The sequence below is a fragment of the Natator depressus genome, chromosome 1, assembly GCF_965152275.1.
Source record: "Natator depressus isolate rNatDep1 chromosome 1, rNatDep2.hap1, whole genome shotgun sequence".
Classification (NCBI taxonomy): Eukaryota; Metazoa; Chordata; order Testudines; family Cheloniidae; genus Natator; species Natator depressus.
The window spans coordinates 175,858,463-175,879,834 of record NC_134234.1 but is presented as its reverse complement, the minus strand read 5'-3'; the positions used below and the strand labels follow the sequence as shown (position 1 = coordinate 175,879,834).

The 21,372-nt window shown below is 40.5% G+C and overlaps 1 protein-coding gene across 11 annotated transcripts in view; it reads right to left on the bottom strand.

The window, feature by feature from the left end:
• ROBO2 (roundabout guidance receptor 2) overlaps positions 1–21,372 on the bottom strand; it is a 1,509,143-nt gene that overhangs the window by 178,090 nt on the left and 1,309,681 nt on the right. For all 11 annotated transcript variants that reach the window (XM_074971504.1, XM_074971513.1, XM_074971584.1 and 8 more), the window contains 2 exons: positions 8,071–8,228; positions 5,825–5,945 (listed from right to left, as the gene is read on the bottom strand). In XM_074971504.1, the coding sequence (XP_074827605.1) occupies positions 5,825–5,945; positions 8,071–8,228 (279 nt within the window). The remainder of the gene's footprint in view (positions 1–5,824; positions 5,946–8,070; positions 8,229–21,372) is intronic.

Genomic DNA, 21,372 nt, shown 5'->3' with positions numbered 1-21,372 from the left:
GTGTAGGAAGAGAAGCAATTGACAGAAGACAGTGAGAATAGTAGTTTCTATGATACTTAACGTATACCTTCTGGTTCTTCAGACTGTGAGACGGTATAAGTGGCTGTATGCAAGCCTCATTGCTAACAGAGCACAACTGAGCGCACGATTGTCTGGCTACATTCTCCATCATGCTGAGCTCTGCTCAGCACACGAATGGAGTGAGGGGGCAAAGGTGCCTTTTAAGTCAATTTTGATCTGGCCTGTTCAGACCTGGGCACAATTTAAATCAGACTAATTTATACCACTTACACTTCTGAATTTGGTCTTTAGAATTTAGGGGAGGGGGGAAATGAATCCATAATAAAATTAAGTAGCATGCTGCCTTTTGTGATTGAAATTTGTTTAATTGGTCATCCACTGATCCTAGATTCTGTGACAGTATTCTTGCTCTCTTGTTGCTCTGCTATGAGATAACACCTGGGAGCCTCAGAAGACCCAAGCAAGCAGTGACCCTTGAAAGAGAGGACTGCCAAAACCTAATGCTGTTCTGGTGTCACCACTCAAAGAACAGGACTAATTTTGGGATGTGCTGCTTACATAACTGGTTACATTTATCAAATGCTACTGTGAAAAGTTGGACAATTTCTGCTTGCAGAAGTTTCAGGATTTGACTAGGGAGGACAAAATCCCTGTTTTTACCCCAAAAATTGAAAATGCTGTTGTGGAGCGATTTCATAAAGGCACACAAAAATATCAGTTTTATAAATAGACGGAAAAATGTAACGCTTGTTTTGAGCACAGTTCTAATGGGGATATTTCTGAATATTATTCAGTAATACTTCTGCATCTCCGTGGGAGGGTTCTGAATACTGCAACCTATCCACATCCCCTTCTTGCCATCTTTTCTCTTCTCCTCTCCTTTCATTCTTTTACTATCCCTTTTATTGTGTTTTCATTTATTGCTTTATTTAAGGTGTTGGGTTTACGGGCTTTTGTTTTTAAAATCCCAGACATCCTTGATGTTCCCATCAAGCCATTGGTCACCACCATGTGGACTCAGTTTTTCCAGAGGCATTGCCTCAAGCTAAATTAACTGCACAGGGAACCTGAAAACTATCAGGAGTGACACACAAAAGGTATTATAGAAAAACTTTCAGAGCCCAAAATAAGCTACAACTGATTTCTGAAAATGTAGTATGGAACTATCCTATTTCCTAGTAGGGTAGCCACATGCACTAAAGCTTGCCATAGGGTTTTCTTTTTCTTTTTCCTTTGGATTGGGGCTTCTTTAAAAGGGGAGAAGGGTGGTTAATCATCTGATTAATGAACTTTTCCCTACCATAATCAGTACTTGCTGTATATTTGCCAGTAACATTAATAAATCCTTTTAATTTCCCAGTAAAGGCAGATTCATTTCCTGTCCTGGATTTATTTTAAGTATCAAAGCCAACATTTTTAAACCAACTCAATCAGGCAATCCATATTTAGGCATCTAACCATGCCTAACTTTCAGCATCGAACTTTGAATATATTGGCCTGCTGGAAAAATGTGGACAGCAAGGGACTTCTAAGTACAGATTTCCTTATATAGACTAACTCAATTATGTGGGATCAAAACTGCTAATGTCATTTACCATTGCCTTTATACAGTACTAGGAAGACAGACATAGAATGTACTTTACTGGTTGACTGCTATGCTTATATCCTGTAGCAAATTTTCAGACTATTGTAATTCACTACATAAAAGTTTGCATATTAAGGCAAACCTAATACTTGTCATGCCTTTGAAGTATAGGAATTTAAATGTATTTTTCACATAATTTTATCCCTAGTATTTAATTCCTTTAACGAGTTACGGGAACTGTAGAGCTTTGTAGATTTGAACTTCAATCTGTTTAGTATCTACAGGGATCGTGACCACAAATTACTAGTACTCAAAGTAATGAAGAAGAGCAGTCCTCTCTCTCTCTCTCTCTCTCTCTCAATCTCTAATATTATATAATAATATAAAACAATGTTGATGTGCTAATTGTAATGGAAACTATAATCCAATATTGGTATTTCTTGCAAGGTGCAAAAGTAGCATTTAAAAAAGTTATGTGCTTTCATGCTTCGTCGATGCAGTAAGCAGAATGGTAGTTTACAGTCCTGTAATACTGCACCGTGGCAAATCCACAGGTAGTCATGGAACTTCACTAAAGGGAACCCTTTTCATGCTCACACTTTGTCTGAAATGGAGAAACAAATCTTGATCTGTGTGTATGTGCAAAGACCAATAACATTGTATACCACATTAGATAAGACAAACAGGGCCACAAACCAAGTTTACAATTATCTTCAAGCAGAGTTTTCACGAACCCCGTCTAGAAATCTTCTGCTTGTAATGAAGGGTTTTACTGCCAAGACTGGGCGTGATAACATGGCCTGAGAGAACACCAGGGGAAAAGAAGAAATAGGATCAAGAAATGAGAGGTGATAATAGTGCAGAACTGAAGCAATCTCACAAATTGTTTATAAGAAACTTAGCATTTCAGCACAGGCAATTCCATAAAGAAACTTGGATTTCTAATGATGGTATTACAGAAAACATGATCAACTTCATCTTAGTAAGACAATGCTGGAAAACAAGTGTATTAGGGTCTACAGAAGTCTGAATGCAAACTCGGACCATCAAGCGGTGATCAAACTTCATATTTCAAAATTTTCAAAAATAGCCAAGACAGTTTATAATATCAAAGTTTTGAAAAAATACAGACACTAAGGTACCCTTTCAGAATATCATTGGTGGACATTTTGCCCTTCATTTAAACCTAGATGACACAACAATAGAACAAGTCTGGGCAGAGCAAAAAACCATCAATCATGCAACAAGTGAGGAGGTTTTAAAGATGAGGCTGTATCCAAAAAGGAAAGAGTGGGTCACAGCAGAGATCAAAAACTTATCAAGAACATTGGAAAGCTGAAGATTTTACTGAGCAGAAAAACAAACAGATCAACAGGGAACTAAAATGAATCGTGAAAAAAAGCTGAGAAAGAATGGCTTAAGAGAGAAGACAAAGAGCTTGAAAAACTACAATGGCTTGAGAGAGAAGACATGGAGCTTGAAAAAACTATTACAGAAGTTAACACCTGTAACAAGTCAGCTACGTGATGAAAGATCAGCTCAAAAGATGGAAAGAACATTTTCATCAGTTACTCCACCTGAATAGTCAAGTTGACCCAGATGTCCTTGAGACCATCAGCTACAAAGGCAACAATGAAGAACACATAATGGAAGCAGAAATTAAAGGTGCAATGAGGCCCCTGAAAAACAACAAGGCCCCTGGTCCACAGAGCGTACTACCTGAAGTGTTAAAGCATGGTGGAAGAGGCACGGTCATGCTCCATTACAAACTATTTAACGTAATTTGGGCAAAGGGTGAAGTCCCTGAAATCTGGCTATGCTCAATCATTGTACCAACTCTTTGAAGAAAGGTCATCTGATTGATTGCAATAACTACCAAGGAGTAAGTCTTATGATTATTCCTAGCATGGTATTCTGTAGATTGATTCTCAGCTGAATGAAAAGAAGAGCAGAGGAAATCCTTTCTGAGTCACACACTGGCTCTAGACCTGAGCACTCCACCATAAATCAGACAGTTGTTTTTGGTCAAATCTTGACGAGACACACCAGGTTCAATGAACCTCTGTTTTGCACATTCCTTACCTTTAAGAAAGTATTTGACTCTGCTAACTGAAAGGCTTTGTGCAAAGTACTCAAGGGGTACAATGCTAGCAGCAAACTTACTCAAGTATTGCAGAGTATGTATAGCCTTGCTTGGTGTGCAGTAAGGGTTAATGGAGAGCTGACAGAGTGGTTTGAAGTGAAAACTGGAGTCAAAACAGAGATTAATACTCAGTCCGATACTTTTTGCTCTAAACATAGAAAATATTTTGTCCAACTTTCTTAGTAACATTGATGGAGGCTGCAGGATATCGGGGCAAATTATCAATCACCTTGACCTTGCAGACAACATTGTAATGACAGTGTCTCAGGAGAAATGCAACCAATAAGCAGCAATTAACCTGTGCACAAGAGCCAGAGAATAAGGATTAAAAATGAATGAATAGAAGACAAGGCTACTGGTAACATCAAAAATCAAGAAACAGGCAAAGTTATTAATTAAAGGTGTAGACATTGAAGAAGTAGACAGCTGCTGCTACTTGGATTAACACGTCAACATGAAGATGACATTGATAACCAGATAGCTGCTGTGAGTAGAACATTCGCATGCCTGAATAAAAATATTTGGAACCTTAAATCAGTATCCATCACAGTTAAAACCAGATCATATCCAGCACTCATTGTGTACACATTATTTTTCAGTTGCAAAACCTGGGTTCTGACAAAGCACCTGGAGCAAAAGCGGCAAATGTTTGAAATGAGGTGCCTGCACCATATCATAGGCATGACGAGACTAGATAGATTAAGAAATGACAACATCCACAGAAGTCTGAAAGTGCAGTGAGTCACTACAATCATCAAAGGGCACCAGATTGGCCATGTTGCTAGAATGACCCCATGCCAATTGCCTAAAATTGTTCTCTATGGGAGAGAGTAGGGTGAGAGAGGCTGTGGATGTCCAAGGAGAAGGTGGGATCACATGGTATATAAAATCACCCGGGCAACACCCCAACAGTCTCAAATGGTGGCTCTAAACAAATGTGTATGGAATCTGTTTATAACCTCAACTCAACCCAAACTTGGCATTGGAAAAAGGAAATGAGGATGATATTAGATAAGAGATATTTAAATTAGGAATGTATATTCCACAATACAAAACTCGAGCCATACCATCAGAAAAAGATGCAGCTTGTAAATTGGTATTCTCTATGGGTGTTCTGTTTTGGAAGACTTACTGAAGTGGTATGCCTTGGAGTCCCCATGTTATTTTAAAAGACTGTAACATGAGCAAATATTAGTGGGTTTTTTTTAATTTTGTCCGTCCAAGACCTCTTAAGTGGTATATACAGAAACACTGTTAATGGTAGACAGAAATATTACCACTGCAGTGTTTGCCCCAGCAGGATTTTACAACCTTGTTTCTTGTCCAGTTGTTAGTCAGATGGATACAACTGTAAATTCACTTCTGTATTCTCCCTCCATAATCTCCTGGTAGGGCAAAATGACCTGGTTGATTCCTTGCTCGAGCCATTACAGTTTGAAAACTCCATCATCCAATTACCTTATTAGCTTTTAATTAATTCAGCAGCGTCAAGAACCAAATTGATACTTGTGACTTAAAGGATGAAGGGTGGACAGGGGGATTGGGGGTTGGTGCCATTTTAAAGTAAAATGTGATAAACTCATGAGATCAGCTTCTTAACTATATAGATATTTTTATCTAAAGACTTTGTACAGTTGATCCAGCTCCTGTGTGCTGTGCTTTGATCTCAGAACCCTCTGGGAATAAGAAATTATTTAAACGGGCTATGTTGGTCCAAGTCTCTGCTAATCAGATACTGTATTAAAAGTGGCTCAATTATACTCGGTAATTTTGTGGAGGAAAGCATTATCTACTGGATTAAGGTTTCTGAGTTTATGAATTTCATCAAGGACCTCCAATTAGATTTAAACTATGCACTCACAAAAAATGACTGCTTCATCCCAGCTCCTAACTTATAACATGTAACCCTTGAAACTTGTGCTTCATGGAAAATTGTGAAATGTAGCCTGTAAATTAGCAGTTACTCTGTCTTTTGTTACCCTGACTTTGTCACCTGCTCTGGCTATTCAGCTAGATCAATTCAATGTTTTACATGTGTAGTAAAAACAAAACAAAAGCCGAGGAAGTAGTTTTACCAAAGACAGTCAGCTCTGCTGGATCGCTGTCTCGTTCGCCAACCATGTTGGTACCAACACAAGTGTACATGCCAGCATCACTTTTCCTCGTGTTTGAGATCATTAGTTTCCCACCTCGTATCTGTTTGAAGCAAAGAAAAGACATTTTAATTTACATAAACAATCAAAAATAAAGGGAGGCTCTTAGATTGCAAAGATCTCAAATATGGTGGGGGTGAGGGGGTCTTTTGTTTTTTTAAGCCTTGACTTTTGTTGTTTAAGGGTTATCAGCCCATCTATTTGGTATTGAACAATACCAATACTAATTTGCTAGTAGGCTCTTCTGAAGTATATTTGACCCTACTTCTGGTCTTGTCTCAATTTTTTGTTTTTGTATGATGCCCTTATATTTCAGAACAATTACATTTCTTGCTACCTTTCTTTGGTTATATATGCTGCATCTGGTACACTATTTATAGTATACAAATTTGTAAGCCTACCGTACTGTAGTGGCACTTTAAAAGGAAGCCAGTTTTACCTACAGCAAATTGATCTCAGAATCTGTAGTATTCCCTTGTACTCTCTGTACTTACAAGGCCAGATTTTCTCCTTATTTCTGACTGGTGCAAATGGGATGGAATCAACATACAGATGCCCAACTGAGAATTCCCTTGACTTCTATATCAGCCTCATCTCAACTCCAGCACAGGGGACATATTAAGGAAGAGAATGATCAGGTTGATTAGAAGAAAGGCCACAGCTCAGCGCTGCAAATTCCCAGAAAATGTATGTACTCTTTGGGACCATAGGTAGCTGTTATAAGTTAGAGTAGCCAATAGGTTGCTTCAACTTAAGTCAGGGCTGGAGCCACTATAACCTGAGATGCAGGGAAGTGTAGTAAGCGCCCTGTTACTCTTCCTTCCTCCCCCAGTTTGAGCAGAACTTAGTGGAGACAGTCTGGCCCACAACACCTTGAATAGTAAATATACTGAGATTGTTTAACTGAAAATCCTTACACATCAAACGCAATCAAGTTTCCAAAGGCCACCATTGTATCAATTATACCAGCACTGAACAAGTTCAAAATGTATTATGTATAAAATAACCATGTTAAAGGAATACTAAGGTTGCAAAGCCAACTATTCAAAATTTAGGAAAGGCCAGTATTAAGGTGGCCTGTGCAAGGGTTTTACAGATAACAGCCTTCTTCACTACACGACCCTGATTCATTCCCATCTCTATCCCCCTCAGCTCTTTTAGAACCTATGGTTCCTGTCCCTGGTATCTATCGATGCCTCCTCCCTATTACCCCAACCAGTTCCTTCCTCTCTCCACTTTCCCCTACTTCTCACTCCTTTGCATTCAAGTCAGGCTGTCTCCTTGTTCTCCTCCACATCCTCTGGTCACTAACACACTGGAGCATGCCCAAATGGAAGATGGAACGTTCAGAGAATTTTGCTGCCAAACAATAATAAATTTCTCCTGAGCATGTGCAAACTAGTATTTTTCAGAAGCTTTTTGCTTGGACAAATTTGGATAGCTTTTCAGAGGGAAGGCAAAGATACATCCCTGACATCTGGGCAACTCCAAAGCATAGAAGAGTTATTAATAGAAATAGTTGTAAGAATTCTTTTTAACATGGACAAAATGATGGATTTTTTCCTAACCTTGTTCTTAGCAACAGCTGATCCATTTATGCTTAAACTTTTCAAAATATTCAGCCTATCGACAGATAGCATAAAATAATTGCTTCCTGCTTAGTTAAAGTTCTGTGAAGTCAACAGCTTATTTTAGTAGAAGATATTAGACAATCTTAACTATAGACTTTGATTCCAGGTCTCCCTATGACTAGAGATAGACCTGAGGTGCACATTTTTATCTTCTTGAAAGGTTAGTGCTGGAGGGTTTGGTTTGGCCCATTGTAGAAACAATCTGTGAAATTCTGCTCAAGTTCCAGAGTTCCAAGGTGTTCAGTTGTGGGGCTAGTGGGGGTGTGGTGCAGGCCCAATACAAATACTCACGTCCTCAGTCCTACAGTCAGAACTGCATATGGACACCCAATGTTTGCCTAGTGTCCCAGTAACTTCAGTGAAGTTTCATATAAGCACAAGAATTTCCCCTCATGGAGCCAATTGGATGACAGGGGTTTACATCTTTGTGGATACAGCTATGTAAATTATTCAGTGCTCGTTCAAATTCAAGGAGAAATATACTTTTTAAAAACATTGGGGACAATTATCTATCAATGGCATTTTGGTAGGACTTACACTGATTCTCTCTTCCCTGTCGTCAATACGGATTTTATCTTTCTTCCAGTAGATTGTGGGCTCAGGATGTCCTCGAGGAGGCTGGCACTCCAGAATAGCAGGTTCTCCAGCTGCCACAACAACATCGGTAGGGTTTTGGCGAAAGTCATCCCGTAGCACTAATGGAACAAATGAAGAAAGGAAAAGAAAACGAGTTGTTAGGAATTGCAACATGGTAAAGGCAAACAAATTGTTTTTCCAGTAAAAGTAGCCTCCAAGTTAGTCAAATGATAGCTTTGTATACTGTGTGCACTGTAAAACTCCTTGCAAAATAAGTTATTTGGGGCAGAGGGAAGAGGAAAGATGACTCAACAGGTAGGCTGTCTTATCAAATGAATACAGACAAGATGTGCATGTTTTTACTTTACATTTGCTAAAAGTAAATGCATTGCTCATCATTTAAAAGCAAAAGTACCAATATACACACTGCTGCTTTTATCCTTCTATTGTAGATCCACCTGCCAAGTGACATCTGGCCAGCCTGATGTTCTGAGGAGAAATATTCCTTAAGGCAGTATTTCTGGTCTGACACGGAACTCTTTTAATTAAAGATAGCAGCATGCTGGACATTAGTTGTAACCTTTTAAAAATAGGGTGTGCCTGGCTCTTCAATTGGCACCTTTCTTGTCAGTGATTCCCCCTCCCCCCCCACTACTGGCTAGGTGAAAATGTTCTAGATATGACACCGCCAGTATCAAATTGTGGAGTTTTGCCTTTATTCAGGAAGGATTATTTTTTATGATCAAATTGGTGCTAAATGATCAGCGTTTTCTTAAGCTGTCAAGAAATCGAGCTGATATACAGTATGCTAGCAGTGCTTCTTCTGTTCTTTTCAAATTCTTGCAGCCCTGACCAGTCTTGTCCCACACTACCTAAAAGAAAAAGCATATACATTGTCAAGCGGTTTGAAAACTAAATTAGGCAACACATGCTAGCTTCTTATGTAAATCATGCTGCTGTACAGCAGGATTAGATCCAGCTAGCTGGCTCCTGTGTGTGTTGAAATGATATCTACTTCATCGTTATTCCTCCACGTGTGTCCTCATCTCTAGGTTAATTGACATTCTTATAAACATCAGAATGAAAATAGCTCTAGATAGAGCTACTGAAATTGAATTTAGGGCATTTCCCCTTCTTGAACATCAGCTACGTATGGGCTTCATTACTGCTTTAACGAGTTCCCACCCTTAATGAAACCAGGGCCCTCCGAGAAATCAGAAAACACTTTATCCTAGTGAAAGTGCAGTCAGGAAGAGTTTAATAGAAATTGGTCACACACACTTTATAAGCAGAGTTAAGTTACTGCTTTCACTGTTAATAAAATAAAAAATAACATTTTAAGCTGCATATATTCTGTTCTCTTCTGTACAGACAAGAAGAAATTAGTATTTATATGCACAAGGATTACCCTCTGAGTGTGCTGAGGTGAGAGTGCATATAATTGTGGAACTCAATATAGGTGTGGGGTTACAGTTATCATTCAGCATTTTGAGATACACAAGCAAATCCAATGGGGAGAGGAAAATAATTAAAAATGATTGTGTAATATATATATATATATATATAACACAAAAGGAGGGGCTATTTAGGCCATTTCTAAAGGTACCAAATAAAAACGATAGGAAGTGCTGGGCAACAAACCGCATTTTGGCAAGGACCCAACCTTTTCCAAAGTAGCACATCTGGTACGTTGAAGGGCATTGCTTAGTACTGCTTTCCCAACAAATGACTTGCCAAAAGCCTCAACCCAAAAGGTATTTCTGACTAAGGCAAATTGCTTGTCCAATGCCAATTTTTGATCCACAATAACTAAACTGAGAGAAAATAGGGTCTTTTGGCTTTTTGAGATAAAATGGAATATAAGGAAGGTAACCCATGATACAGAAATAACATGATGAAGATTATGGGCTCCTAACAATTTGGCACTACAATATGTGTTTATGGCAATCATATTAGAAAGACAGTATTTGCCAAATGGAGCCAAGAAAGGCAACATCAGCAGCAATTTCAAGGGAGAGGCCAGAAAAGGAACATTCAAAACCACCCATTTCTGGAAGTCTCTCATATATCTGAGAGCGAAAGAAATGTTTTTGAGTGGAGAAATAGCCTCTTGCACAATTGGTAAACTGCTGGCAAGCATCAACCATTTCTAAAACTCAAAAACCTGCCAAGTGGCAGACATTAATCCTTTTGAAGAGGCCTATGGACAACATCAAGTGGTTCCATCATCATTACATACGCTACTAAACTCATAATTGTTGTAAAAGTTAAATTCAGGGTTGTTGGTGGCATTCATGGAGCAGCTGCAAATGGTGGAGTGGCACTTCTGGGCCTGAGAAAAACATTGACTGCTGGGATCGCATTGTAGTGCAGGCTTGGGGTGACTAGAAGTGGCTGCAGAACTTTCAGATGTGGAAGGCCATATTCCTGGATCTGTGTGCTGAGCTTGCCCCAGCCTTCCAGCACAGGGACAGCAGAAAGAGCACTGCACTGACAGAGGAGAAGCGAGTGGCGATGGCACTGTGGAAACTTGCAACACCAGATTGCTACCAGTCAGTGGAAAATCATTTTGGAGTTAGAAAATCCACTGTGGGGGCCATTGTCATGCACGTTCACAGGGCCATTAATAGTATCCATTAATAGTATCCTGCTAGACAGGAGTATGACTCTCAACCATGTGAAAGACATAGTGGATGGATTTGCACCAGTGGAGTTCCTGAACTGTGGTTGGGTTATAGACAGCACACATATCCCTATTTTGGCACCAGAAACATCTTGCCACAGAGTACATTTGTTTTTCTATGGTTATGCAAGGTCTGATGGATCACTGAGGAAGCTTCACCAATGCTAGTGTTGACTGGTAAGGGAAGGCACATGATGTACGCATCTGTAAGAACACAGAAAGCTACTAGCAGGGACTTTCTTTCCCAAACAGTAGTTTACCACTGGTGATGTTGAAATGCCAATAGTGACCTGTGGGACCCAACCTACCCCTTGCTCCCCTGGCTCATGAAGCCATACACCCACCACCTCAACAATACCAAGGAAAGATTCAGTTACCAGCTCAGTGGGTACAGAATGACAGTTGAATGCACTTTTGGTAGACTGAAGGGACGCTGGCGGTATTTACTCACAAGATTGGATCTAAGTGAAAAAAAATACCAATAGTTTTAGCTGTCTGCTACATAATATCTGTGAAGCAAAGGGGGAAAAGTTGCTTCTGGGATGGAGGTGAAGTGGCTGTTTGCTGAGTTTGAACAGCCAGACACACAGGCTATTAGAACATGGAGCTATACAGCTCAGGGAGGCTTTGAAAGAACACTTCAACAGCAAGCCACAATAATGTGCTCTACGTGACTCTGCTGTTCGGGGCCTGTTGGGAACTGTGCGGTACTTGTTGTACATCTATGAATATAATAATGTCAATGCATCTATTAATTTTATGGTGCTTGCTGTACTTTTACGATTATTACCATGTTTGTCAATGATCCTATGAGTCATCTCACACTGTACAGTAACAATTAAGTGGGCACTTTCAGAACCGCTAGGCATGCTGCAGCATATGTTGTGAACTAATAAATATGAATTGTTTCCAAATAATAGAAGTGTATTGAGTAACAAAACTAGTACAAAGAAAAAGCTGTGCAATTTAAAAGCAAATACGCTAAAAACTTAATAAATTAATGGAGCAGAACTTAACAAGGGGAAAAAACATTCATGTCCATTTTAGCTACACATGCAGGAACTGTGGCTTTCACAGGTCAGTGTACGTGAAGCTGTGGTTGTCCTTAATGGCCCCTGGTGTGGAGTGGTAGGGGTAGGGTTGCGACTCTTGATGCCACTTGTAGTGTTGTGGAAGGTAGGGATATGCTGCAAAGGAGCTCTCCATGGATAACAAAGGGAAGTGAGCCTGGGATTGTTGAACCTATAGGTCCACAAGAGTCTGCAACATCTGTTTTTGCTACCAGAGAAGCCCCATTATGTCCTGGTGCCTGCATCTCTCTTTCCTTTTCCTGCTGGGACTCCTGAGCCTTTTTTCTGTCTGCTTTTCCTTCCAGGCTGTCTGCAATATTCACCCTTCAGGCACTTTATTCATGGTCTGATGCAGCACTGTCTTGCAGGATCTCATTGAACATGTCATCCTGAGTCCTCCCCTCCCCCCATCATCTGGCTTAGGCATTCTGCAGGTGTGGAGGAGGAATCCTCAAGGCCACAATGGCAGCAGCCACAGATAAAATACACAAAGGTACCATTGTCAGAATAGTCACAAGTGAAAGTGAAAGTGTAAATTAAGATTCAGAACTTGCTCCCCTAAAATTTTAAACAAGACATGATTATTGACACTTCTGTTTCAGAGTGCTTGTGCAAGCACCACTAACGGCATCAGTGATGGTGAAAATGGCCCACCAGGGGTGAGGGAAATAAGGAGGGAATTGCTCAGTTGCATGACACTGTGGGTATAGAGCAATGACACTGAATAACTGGCACCATTTTCCACAGGTGGTGGTGATTTTAACTGATATCTCACTCCTGAGGGTAGGCCACCAAAGCCATCTGGACCCATATGCTGCTAGCCTATTTACTGCAATGGTGCCTGCTGAAGTTATTGCTGACTGATGTGGGAAAGCATCCTACTGTGGAGGTAGAAATAAGGCTGCCATTCCTAGAAAGCTTCAGGAGATGATGCAGAGTACCTCCATGAAAGTTTTATCAAGATCTCTCAGGAGCATTTAAGGCCAGCCCTGTGTAAATAAACAAAATGCTCTCCCCGCGGTCCCCCCACCTCACTCTAGCGGGGAATGAAAACTTGATAGCAATACTACCTCTCTTTGTTGTACCACTATCTCTTCTAGTATGAGTAAATTAATGAAAAGTCAGTAGCTGTGTTCTGTTAAATTGGGGCTGCTAACAGTAGTCACTATAACGGGAAATACAATTGCACACTTACCCAAGGTTCCTTTCCCTGCATTGTGCTTAGCCATGCTTGACTACTGGGAGCAAATGGACTGTGGTGGAGTCACAAACAGGTCCTGGCTTGTGACACAGTTGGATTCCCCAGTCCCCCATCTTCCTTCTCCTCAATGTTCACACCAGGGGCCTGTGGCTTGGGTTCCTCTGAGGTAACTACAATGGTGTGCCAGGTGGTGGTTTCCACCAAGTATGGCACATAGCTCTTTGTAAAGGTGGTAGGTCTGTAGTTAGGCACCAAATAGACTATTGGCCTCCTTGGCCTTCTGATATGCCTGCTGCAACTGCTTTGCTTTCATGCAGCACTGCTGGTGATCCTTGTTGTACCTCTTATCCTATATCCTCAGGGCAATCTGCTTACAGATGTCCATGTTGCTATAGCTGGTCCATAGCTGTACCTGCACAGCTGCTTCTTCCCACAGGCTTAAGGGATCCAGTATTTCTTGTGTACTCCAAGCCAGAGTATGTAGCCAGTATGGTCAGCTGGCAGTTGCACACAAGAATTGAGAGCTCCTAGATGTGCTTGCCAAGCTGGACAATCAGGAAAAGGCATTTCAAACATTCACAAGGCTTTAAAGGGAAAAGGGCGGGGGGAGCCTTCTCTCTGTGACCCCTGGGCAGTGGAGTTCACAATTGTGATCACACCAGTCAGTGTTGGGCATTGTGGGACAGCTGGTGGAGGACTGTCATGGTCGACATAAGTAACACAGTCTGCACTCACACTGTATCGACCGCAGTATATTGAGCATGGCTTAATGCCGCTGAGGGAGGTGGTGTTACTATGTCGCTGTAACGGAGCACTTAAGTTGGTGGGAGACAAATTTAAGGGTGGACACATGCACAATTAGGTTGACACAAGACGGCTCATGTCAACTGAGCTTTGTGGAGTAGGCCAGGCCTTAGAGGCAGAGGTTTCAGAGTGGTAACTTGCCATTCAAATGTCCCAGCAACAAGACACTAAGAAGCACAGGAATCAATGGAAGAAACTAGCATTAGCTGAAAGTTGAGTTTACACATATTAATGTGGAAACGCACATGGAAAAACTGCACCTCAACTTAGTGCATTCCCCATATCCAACAGCTCAATGGTCTGTGAAAACAGAAAAGACTGAGAAATGCAGAACATTTTTTGAGCAAATTATTCACAATTTCTTCATATTTTCAAGAGATCATTAGTGTATCTTAGCAGAACACCAACTCCCGACATTGATTGGAGCTTTTTTTGTCATACCAGAACCCAACACTTCTCAGCGTCTTTCTGGAAGTCTACAAATAATGGCTATCTAAAAATTCAAAGGTAAGTGGTGAAAGGCTACAGACAGATCCAACTTCTTCATCCAATGTTCTTTTTTGCTCTGTTCTCACCCTCTGAGCATTAGCTGACCTCATCTTGGCACTTAACATGGGATGTACAGCCTCCTTTATGTTTGTCATTAGCGTTACTCTACATGTGACAAAGGATGCTGACAAGCAGTATGGCCAGCATCCGGCCCAGTGTGATTCCACATCATAACTTCCACAGTGCACCTGATATCATCAGGGAGTAAGAATCTTCAGGTCACTTATAAATCCAGATGTCAATTATGGCAGCACAAAGAGTGCCATGCCATCCAGGCAGCTTGAGTTAGGCATATTCATTACATGTGAGGTTCAGAAACCTATGACTGGCATTTTGCTGCAGCACCACTAAGTAGAAACCTTACTGGATTCCTTAAGGATTTGATGGTTGAAAAGGATACACATATTGTACATATAGTTTGATGATGATGTTGGGAACAAAAAGTTAATTAAAGTTTGGTCAGTCTCTTTGCAGCTCTAATGTATGGTTGTCTGTAACGCTGCTCAAACAAGATAGTTGTTTGTGAAGAATCATATCGTATTTGAAGTTCTGAAAGGCAATTTGGGAAGTATGCACAAGTATATTAACTGGCAGCAACTACATCCAGCAATAGAAGTATTGAGATAAACACTTGCAGGCAATGCACCTGCTATAACGAACAAAAAAGTCCTGCTACCAAGGCAACTGCTTACCAGCACCTGCCAGCTTAGGCCCAAATCCAGACCCCGGTCAAACTGATGCCCATAAACTAAGGAAATTATATAGAAACCGAATCAAGGCTCTAACAATATGTTTAAAAGAGCCAGATTAAAAACAATGTTTTATGAAGGAGGAGGTGCAGGGGTCAAAATTATTCTAGGCTAGATAGCTATCCCTTAATCCTACTTTCCACTACAGCAGCTTTCAAGCCCTTAGGAGAAAAAACAACAACATTTTTTATAGGATTTACATTTACATGATGATTACAAATAACCATCTGTCTGCTTCTAGTTTTTCAATCTGGTCCATGTCCCACGAGCCCCAAGTCTATGGTCAAAGCAGCTAAGCTGGAAGGAAGAAGTACAGGCCTGTCAGAAGGCTTGGAATAATTGCATTCTTTTCCCACCAGCACTCAGCTTCTCTCCTTCCCTCCATCTAATGAATGTCTGAGATGATTTGTTAAAAAAAAAAAAAGTGTCCATAATTTTTCCTCCTCATTGAATGATACTGCCTTAAAATACAGCTACATCTGTCAATCTGACTAGAGGGTATAAAAACATGCCCAGTAAATATTAATGTGCTGTTGCAGTTTGGGTCCTGATAGTTCGTCTTGTCCCTCCAATTCTGTTTAGTGCTTATCTGAAACTTTAAGCTTTTGTACCACAACAATGTTGGGAACACGACATGCAGACTGGTCTCCTCCTGATCTGTGGCACTCTCCCACATGCATTTAACCAAATCAGGCAATTTCACTCTCTCAGCCCATGCCATTGCTGCTTTGGCATTTCTCTCATATGAGGGATGTTGATATGCATGATCAATATGAATTATAGTGCCAAATAACTGCCAGATGTCATGACTGATAAACTGAACAGCCTAAAGATTATTACACATTAGACGCAGTATGGTGCTGGGAGGTGTCTGAGAATGTTTTGTTTTATTTATTACACATTGACATGGCCAAGAACAATCTGAAATTGCCGGAAGAGACTGGGTGGGTGAGGAAAAGAAGCAGCAGTCATGGTCAACCTCCCTTGTGAAGGATATTGCACCTTCTTTGAGGCCATATATGTTCTACTTTTCTGCTTCAACTTCTGGCTCAGAGATGTGCTCCGTTGAGGCAACATAGCTTGGAGTTCACACCAGTAGTCTTAGCAGAGAGTACTTTTCATATCACTGTATGAGCCTGTATACATGGAGCACAGTTTCCCTAAAGAGGTGCTGACACTTCCTGGAAAACTTTGAAATATGTGAAACAATTCTACCTATACTTCTTAATTTCTCTCTCTCCCTGGAATCTCCCTTCTCTGCCCTCCTCTGCCCCCAAACAGATATTTCTAAGGCATCTAATATTTAAACCCAGGGAACAAAACTTTCATAGTTGAGTGCTAAAATTAACACCAAAATCAGTGGCCTGATTTTCTGTTGTGTCGAGCACCCACTGATGTTAAGAGCAGGACCAGTGGAAATTACAGTGAGGGACAAAGCTGCAGAAGAACATTTGTCAAAAAAACTCCTTCGATCTTCATTTCTGACAAATTCACCTACTTCCCTGTTTTAAGTCACAACCTTAAGCAGAGAATTTCCTTTACCCCTTTTCTTGCTAAATATTCAGCTGAACTCTGTTATTTAAGTTTCCTCCTTAATACTGCTATTTAAAGGTAGCATTCTCTTTATTTACATCTCTAAAGTAGGACCAATAGAATACTGAAAAATGCCCTGTTCTGATTCTAGCACTATAGATTGGATCAGTCCACATACAAAAGCTGTAGACGTTTGCACAATGTAGACGTCTTGCTGTCTATTAATGTCTAAACTTTAAAAGAAGAAATTCACTTCCAAATATAGAATATATTAAATTGTTTAATACAGAGGCTAAGTTCGATTCTGTTCTTGATAAAGAGTACATTTGCGTAGACAGTACAATTCTGGGGACCAAATCCTGAAGCACTTTTGAGACAAACTCCCACTGAAGACAGTTAGAGGTTCCTTACAAATTCATTAAGAAACTCAGGATTTGGGACAATCTTAGGGAAATCTTTACACATTTTCCATAGCTTTACTGGGCTCTTGCCATTACCTAGCTTATTTCACAAAGATGCCATCCTCTCCTGACCTTCCTCCTTCCTTATTTATAGCATGAACTGCAGCCATTAGTTACAACCCCGCAAGTCAGACTTTTAAATTTGTCATCAACAGTTAACCCTTTTGGAGGGACTTGCTAACATATTTTCTTTCACACACAATTATATAGGCATGGGAGCTTGTTTGCTATCACCTGCTCTTGATTTTTCACGACTCTATTGTACTTAATAAAATGCATCCGGTATAGCTTGGTTCCTGTATGAATGTGCTACTGAAAAATTGCGTAATGTCCTTCTGACTCACTGTGTTCAGCTGAATGCAACCTGACATTTCCCTATTTTCTGTGAAAGATTTTATTTGACTGCTCGATGACATAAAGACTGGATGTTTTTCTAATCAAAAATGTAACATATTTATGTTTAAGCTTCCTGATTGAAAACAAAGTTATATCACCTATCTGCACTGAGCTGAAGTCCCAATAACCTTCTCTTTTCCTACCCCCTAATGAATTCTGAATGCTGCAGTTAACATTCAGCAATCTCATTACCCATCTACCATAAATCTTCAAAAGCATCAGTGTGTTTTGACAGCCAAGCAAGGGAAGGGGAAGCAATACGCATATCCAAGCATTTTTTATGAATGCAGATTTCCTAAAGACCAAATTTAAATGATTTCAGAAACCTAACACTGCATTTGTGACAGTGAGGGCCAGGGGAGGTGCTGGGAAATCTTTGCCCTACAACGGAAAGCACAATTTTATTTTTCTGATGTTGTTGAGCACATTCTCTTTTGATGCATGCGCTCTGAAAATAGATTGTTAGTGCTAACAAGGAGTCTGCTACAGGAAAATTATATGCTTAGAACGAAAGCAACAACAACATTTATTTTATACTTAAAAGTTCACAGAGGCTTTACAATGAGTTGGCAACAAGGTTTCAGAAACATAACTTTGGCAAATGCATGTACAGTACTTGGCTGTTGGAAGTCTGAAGATTTAACAAGGATCAGACATTTAACAGTTTACTAGAATAGTTATTTAATGATCCTTTAAACTGAAGTCTGACATTAGCTTTTACGTGCTCTTTAGACTTAATGGGCTACATATTGAGAAAACCATAGGCAAGTCATTTATTTTCCCCAACTAATGTATGTATCGTATGTGCCACTGTGTGCAACTAAAAAAGTGCTGTATCTTCAAAGGATGTCACCTCCATGAAGTGAATGTGAGAAATACAGTAGTTCCTGTTTTGCAGCAAAAATAAGGGACAAGAAGTTTCAGTACTGTCAAGTATTTAGTGCACCACCTATGAGAATCTTGAAAGCTTTGTGGAATGTCAATTTTAATTATATTTCCTTCCAAAGGTTAGTCATGATGATCAGCAGTGGAAGCCAGAGGCATATTTAAGAAGTTCATTTCTACCGTCGCTTTCATTTTGTACTCCTGGTACTATTGAGATACTTTGTAAAGTAAAATAATTCAAGTATGAAATAAACAGGCCATTAATTTATTTCTATATCATCAAATTAAGAACTGTACAGGAAATCTCCAAATATGTTTGGAATGTTTAATGCTTCCAGCTTGCCTGATTTAAAATCTCTCTTATATATTCCAAACAATGAAATAGTACATATAAATAATAGCTACCATTTCTTAACATTGCTGGTGTGAGAACTCCTTCTCTCCAGCTCCTATTATTTGGACTAGTTTTCAAGTATTTCCACGTCATCAACTGTGTACCTCACTTCAATTTTACTTTAAGACATAGCTTCTGTTCCTTGCCTCTGTCTCTTAATTTCTCAACAAAACTTGAACCCTGGTCCAAATGGCAGAAGCTGCAGAGAAGGAGACTCACACACCAACAAGGTCAAGATTTCATTGGGAGACACAAAGGGGAGAACAGTGTCAGGTGAAGAAGGAAGGAGAAAAGGAAAGATAGAGCCAATGGGTAAAATTTTCAAAAATGACTAAGTGACTTAGGCTCTGAAGTGCCATGTTCAAGAGTCTCATAGGCTTTTAGGAGCCTAAATTTCATTGAGAGTCAATGAGACTTAGGTTCCAAATTCATTGGGGGGAGGGGGAGAGTTGAAAATGTTACCCAATGTCTCCAAGCAAGTCCAAGGAGCAAATTTAAAACAAGAAAGGCTTTTTTTAATTGGATCTTGAAGAGGGAACCAATTAATGTTTGTGTGAGAAGCAGAACCTGTTGAATACTAACTCTAGCTCAATATGCAGCAGACTGGAATCATCCCATGAGTTCTGCTGGAATGAGATGGCCCAGTATCCTCCATTTCTGCTTTTGGATATTTAGCAAAACATGGCCCTTTCACAAGTGAGGAAAAATGTTAGCTGGGATAACAAAGCATCATTTTTCATCTTCTTAATGCCTTATCACTACTGACAATAGATGAAATTCACCTGCCCATAATCCTCTGCCAACATTTACTATTGTGTGTAGGTTACAGATCTACACCATGCTGCGGGGGGGCAGGGAAAAGTGCTGCAACACAGATCTAATATCCAGTTGTCTTGATGAGGGAATCATGTAAGTTATAATTTCATCACTGCAAACTAGGAAACGAAGCAAATATGTGATCCACTGAATAGCACTAGCTGAGACACTGTCTTTCACATGCTGTCTCAAAACTGAAAATATGCCCCTTTGTCATAAAAAAAAAATAGCATAACCTGCAAGAACTATTTGGCAAGTTTTGAAAAGTAGGCATGAAACTTTCCAAAATAAATTTCCAAGCAAATGACTTAAGGAGAAGCAATGTGCATATCCAAGCATTGTTTATGAATGCAGATGTCCTAAAGACCAAATTTAAATGATTTCAGAAACCTAACATGGCATCTGTGACAGTGAGTGCCAGGGGAGGTGAGCATTTTCTCCTGTTTATTTTCAGAGGGGGAAAGAAGGAGAAGTAGGAATTCACATAGCCCTAATTATTATTCAGTACATAGAGCAAGAGGGAAGAAAAACTAAAGCAGCAGGAGAAAAGGCCAACAATAATAGCCTAAAGCAACAATTTCTAAAGGGAGTCTCAGCATCCTGAGGGATGCCAGAATCTGGGTGTCCAGTTCCACCTTCCAGTAATACCACTCTGTGCATCAACATCAAAATGACTTTCAGTATTTGGTTCCATCAGATTCTTTAAAGGCTCACACAAATGCTGTGCCATAATATTTTGAATTGCCGTGAAACACCTCCCCCCCCTTGCCCCCATCTCCCTAGATATTCTAACTAAAGTTATAGTTCATATACAACAAATTTTGCACAATGGTATTAGAACAAAAGGGACCAGGGTCCCCACAGCCTTCTGAATCCTCCAGCACCTCGCAGCAGTACAAAGCCAGTGTGATTGCATGTGTGTGGATTCCCCTAATGTAGTGGTTCTCAACCTGTTTATCACTGTGGGCTGCATATGACCCCTAGTTCCCAGTGCCCCACCCCTCACTGCCCAGAGCCCCCCAACCCCAACCTGCCCAGAGACCCACTCTCCCGCCCCTAGTCCTCCTGCAGAACTTACCAGCCCCCTGCTGACAGGAGCTCTCCTGCAGGCTGCCTTATGCACTCTCCCCCTCTGCCAGCCCCACCCTCTGCCAGCCCAGAGCACAAATTTTGTATTTTTTTAGCACAGAGCTGGGCCGCAGTTGTGTGCTAATTGGGCCGCAGGTTGAGAACCAGGCTGCCCTAATGTAAGGGAATCCCTCTGCTGGCAAAGAGACAGAATAGTCCATGCTGTGGCACTGCTCTCCCATAGCACAGGAGGCATTTTGAGGGTCTAGCCAGAACGCTACTAGGCTCCCACAATCCCCAGCTCCTGGAGAAGCCCTTTGGTGTTAAAGCAGCAAAACACAATTTAAGTGCAGCCGTCTGACTGCTCTAAATTGTGGAGGGGCCAGAAAGGGCCCAGTCAGGCCAAGAATTAAGGGAGATAAATGTGTTACAGTTCTTCCCACCCCGCAACATATCCATGTGTGGCACTGGCATAGCTGAAGATCTGGAGCAACAGGTGAACATCTAATGAACTGCCCATGAGTATTTTATTACAACGACCATAAAGCATATTAACAGTTCAACTGACACCCATGAAAGGGTGAATTTGTATACACCCAAGGAACTACTGTAACTTTTCAATTAGATTAGCCAGTGAGAGTTTTATTGACTAGA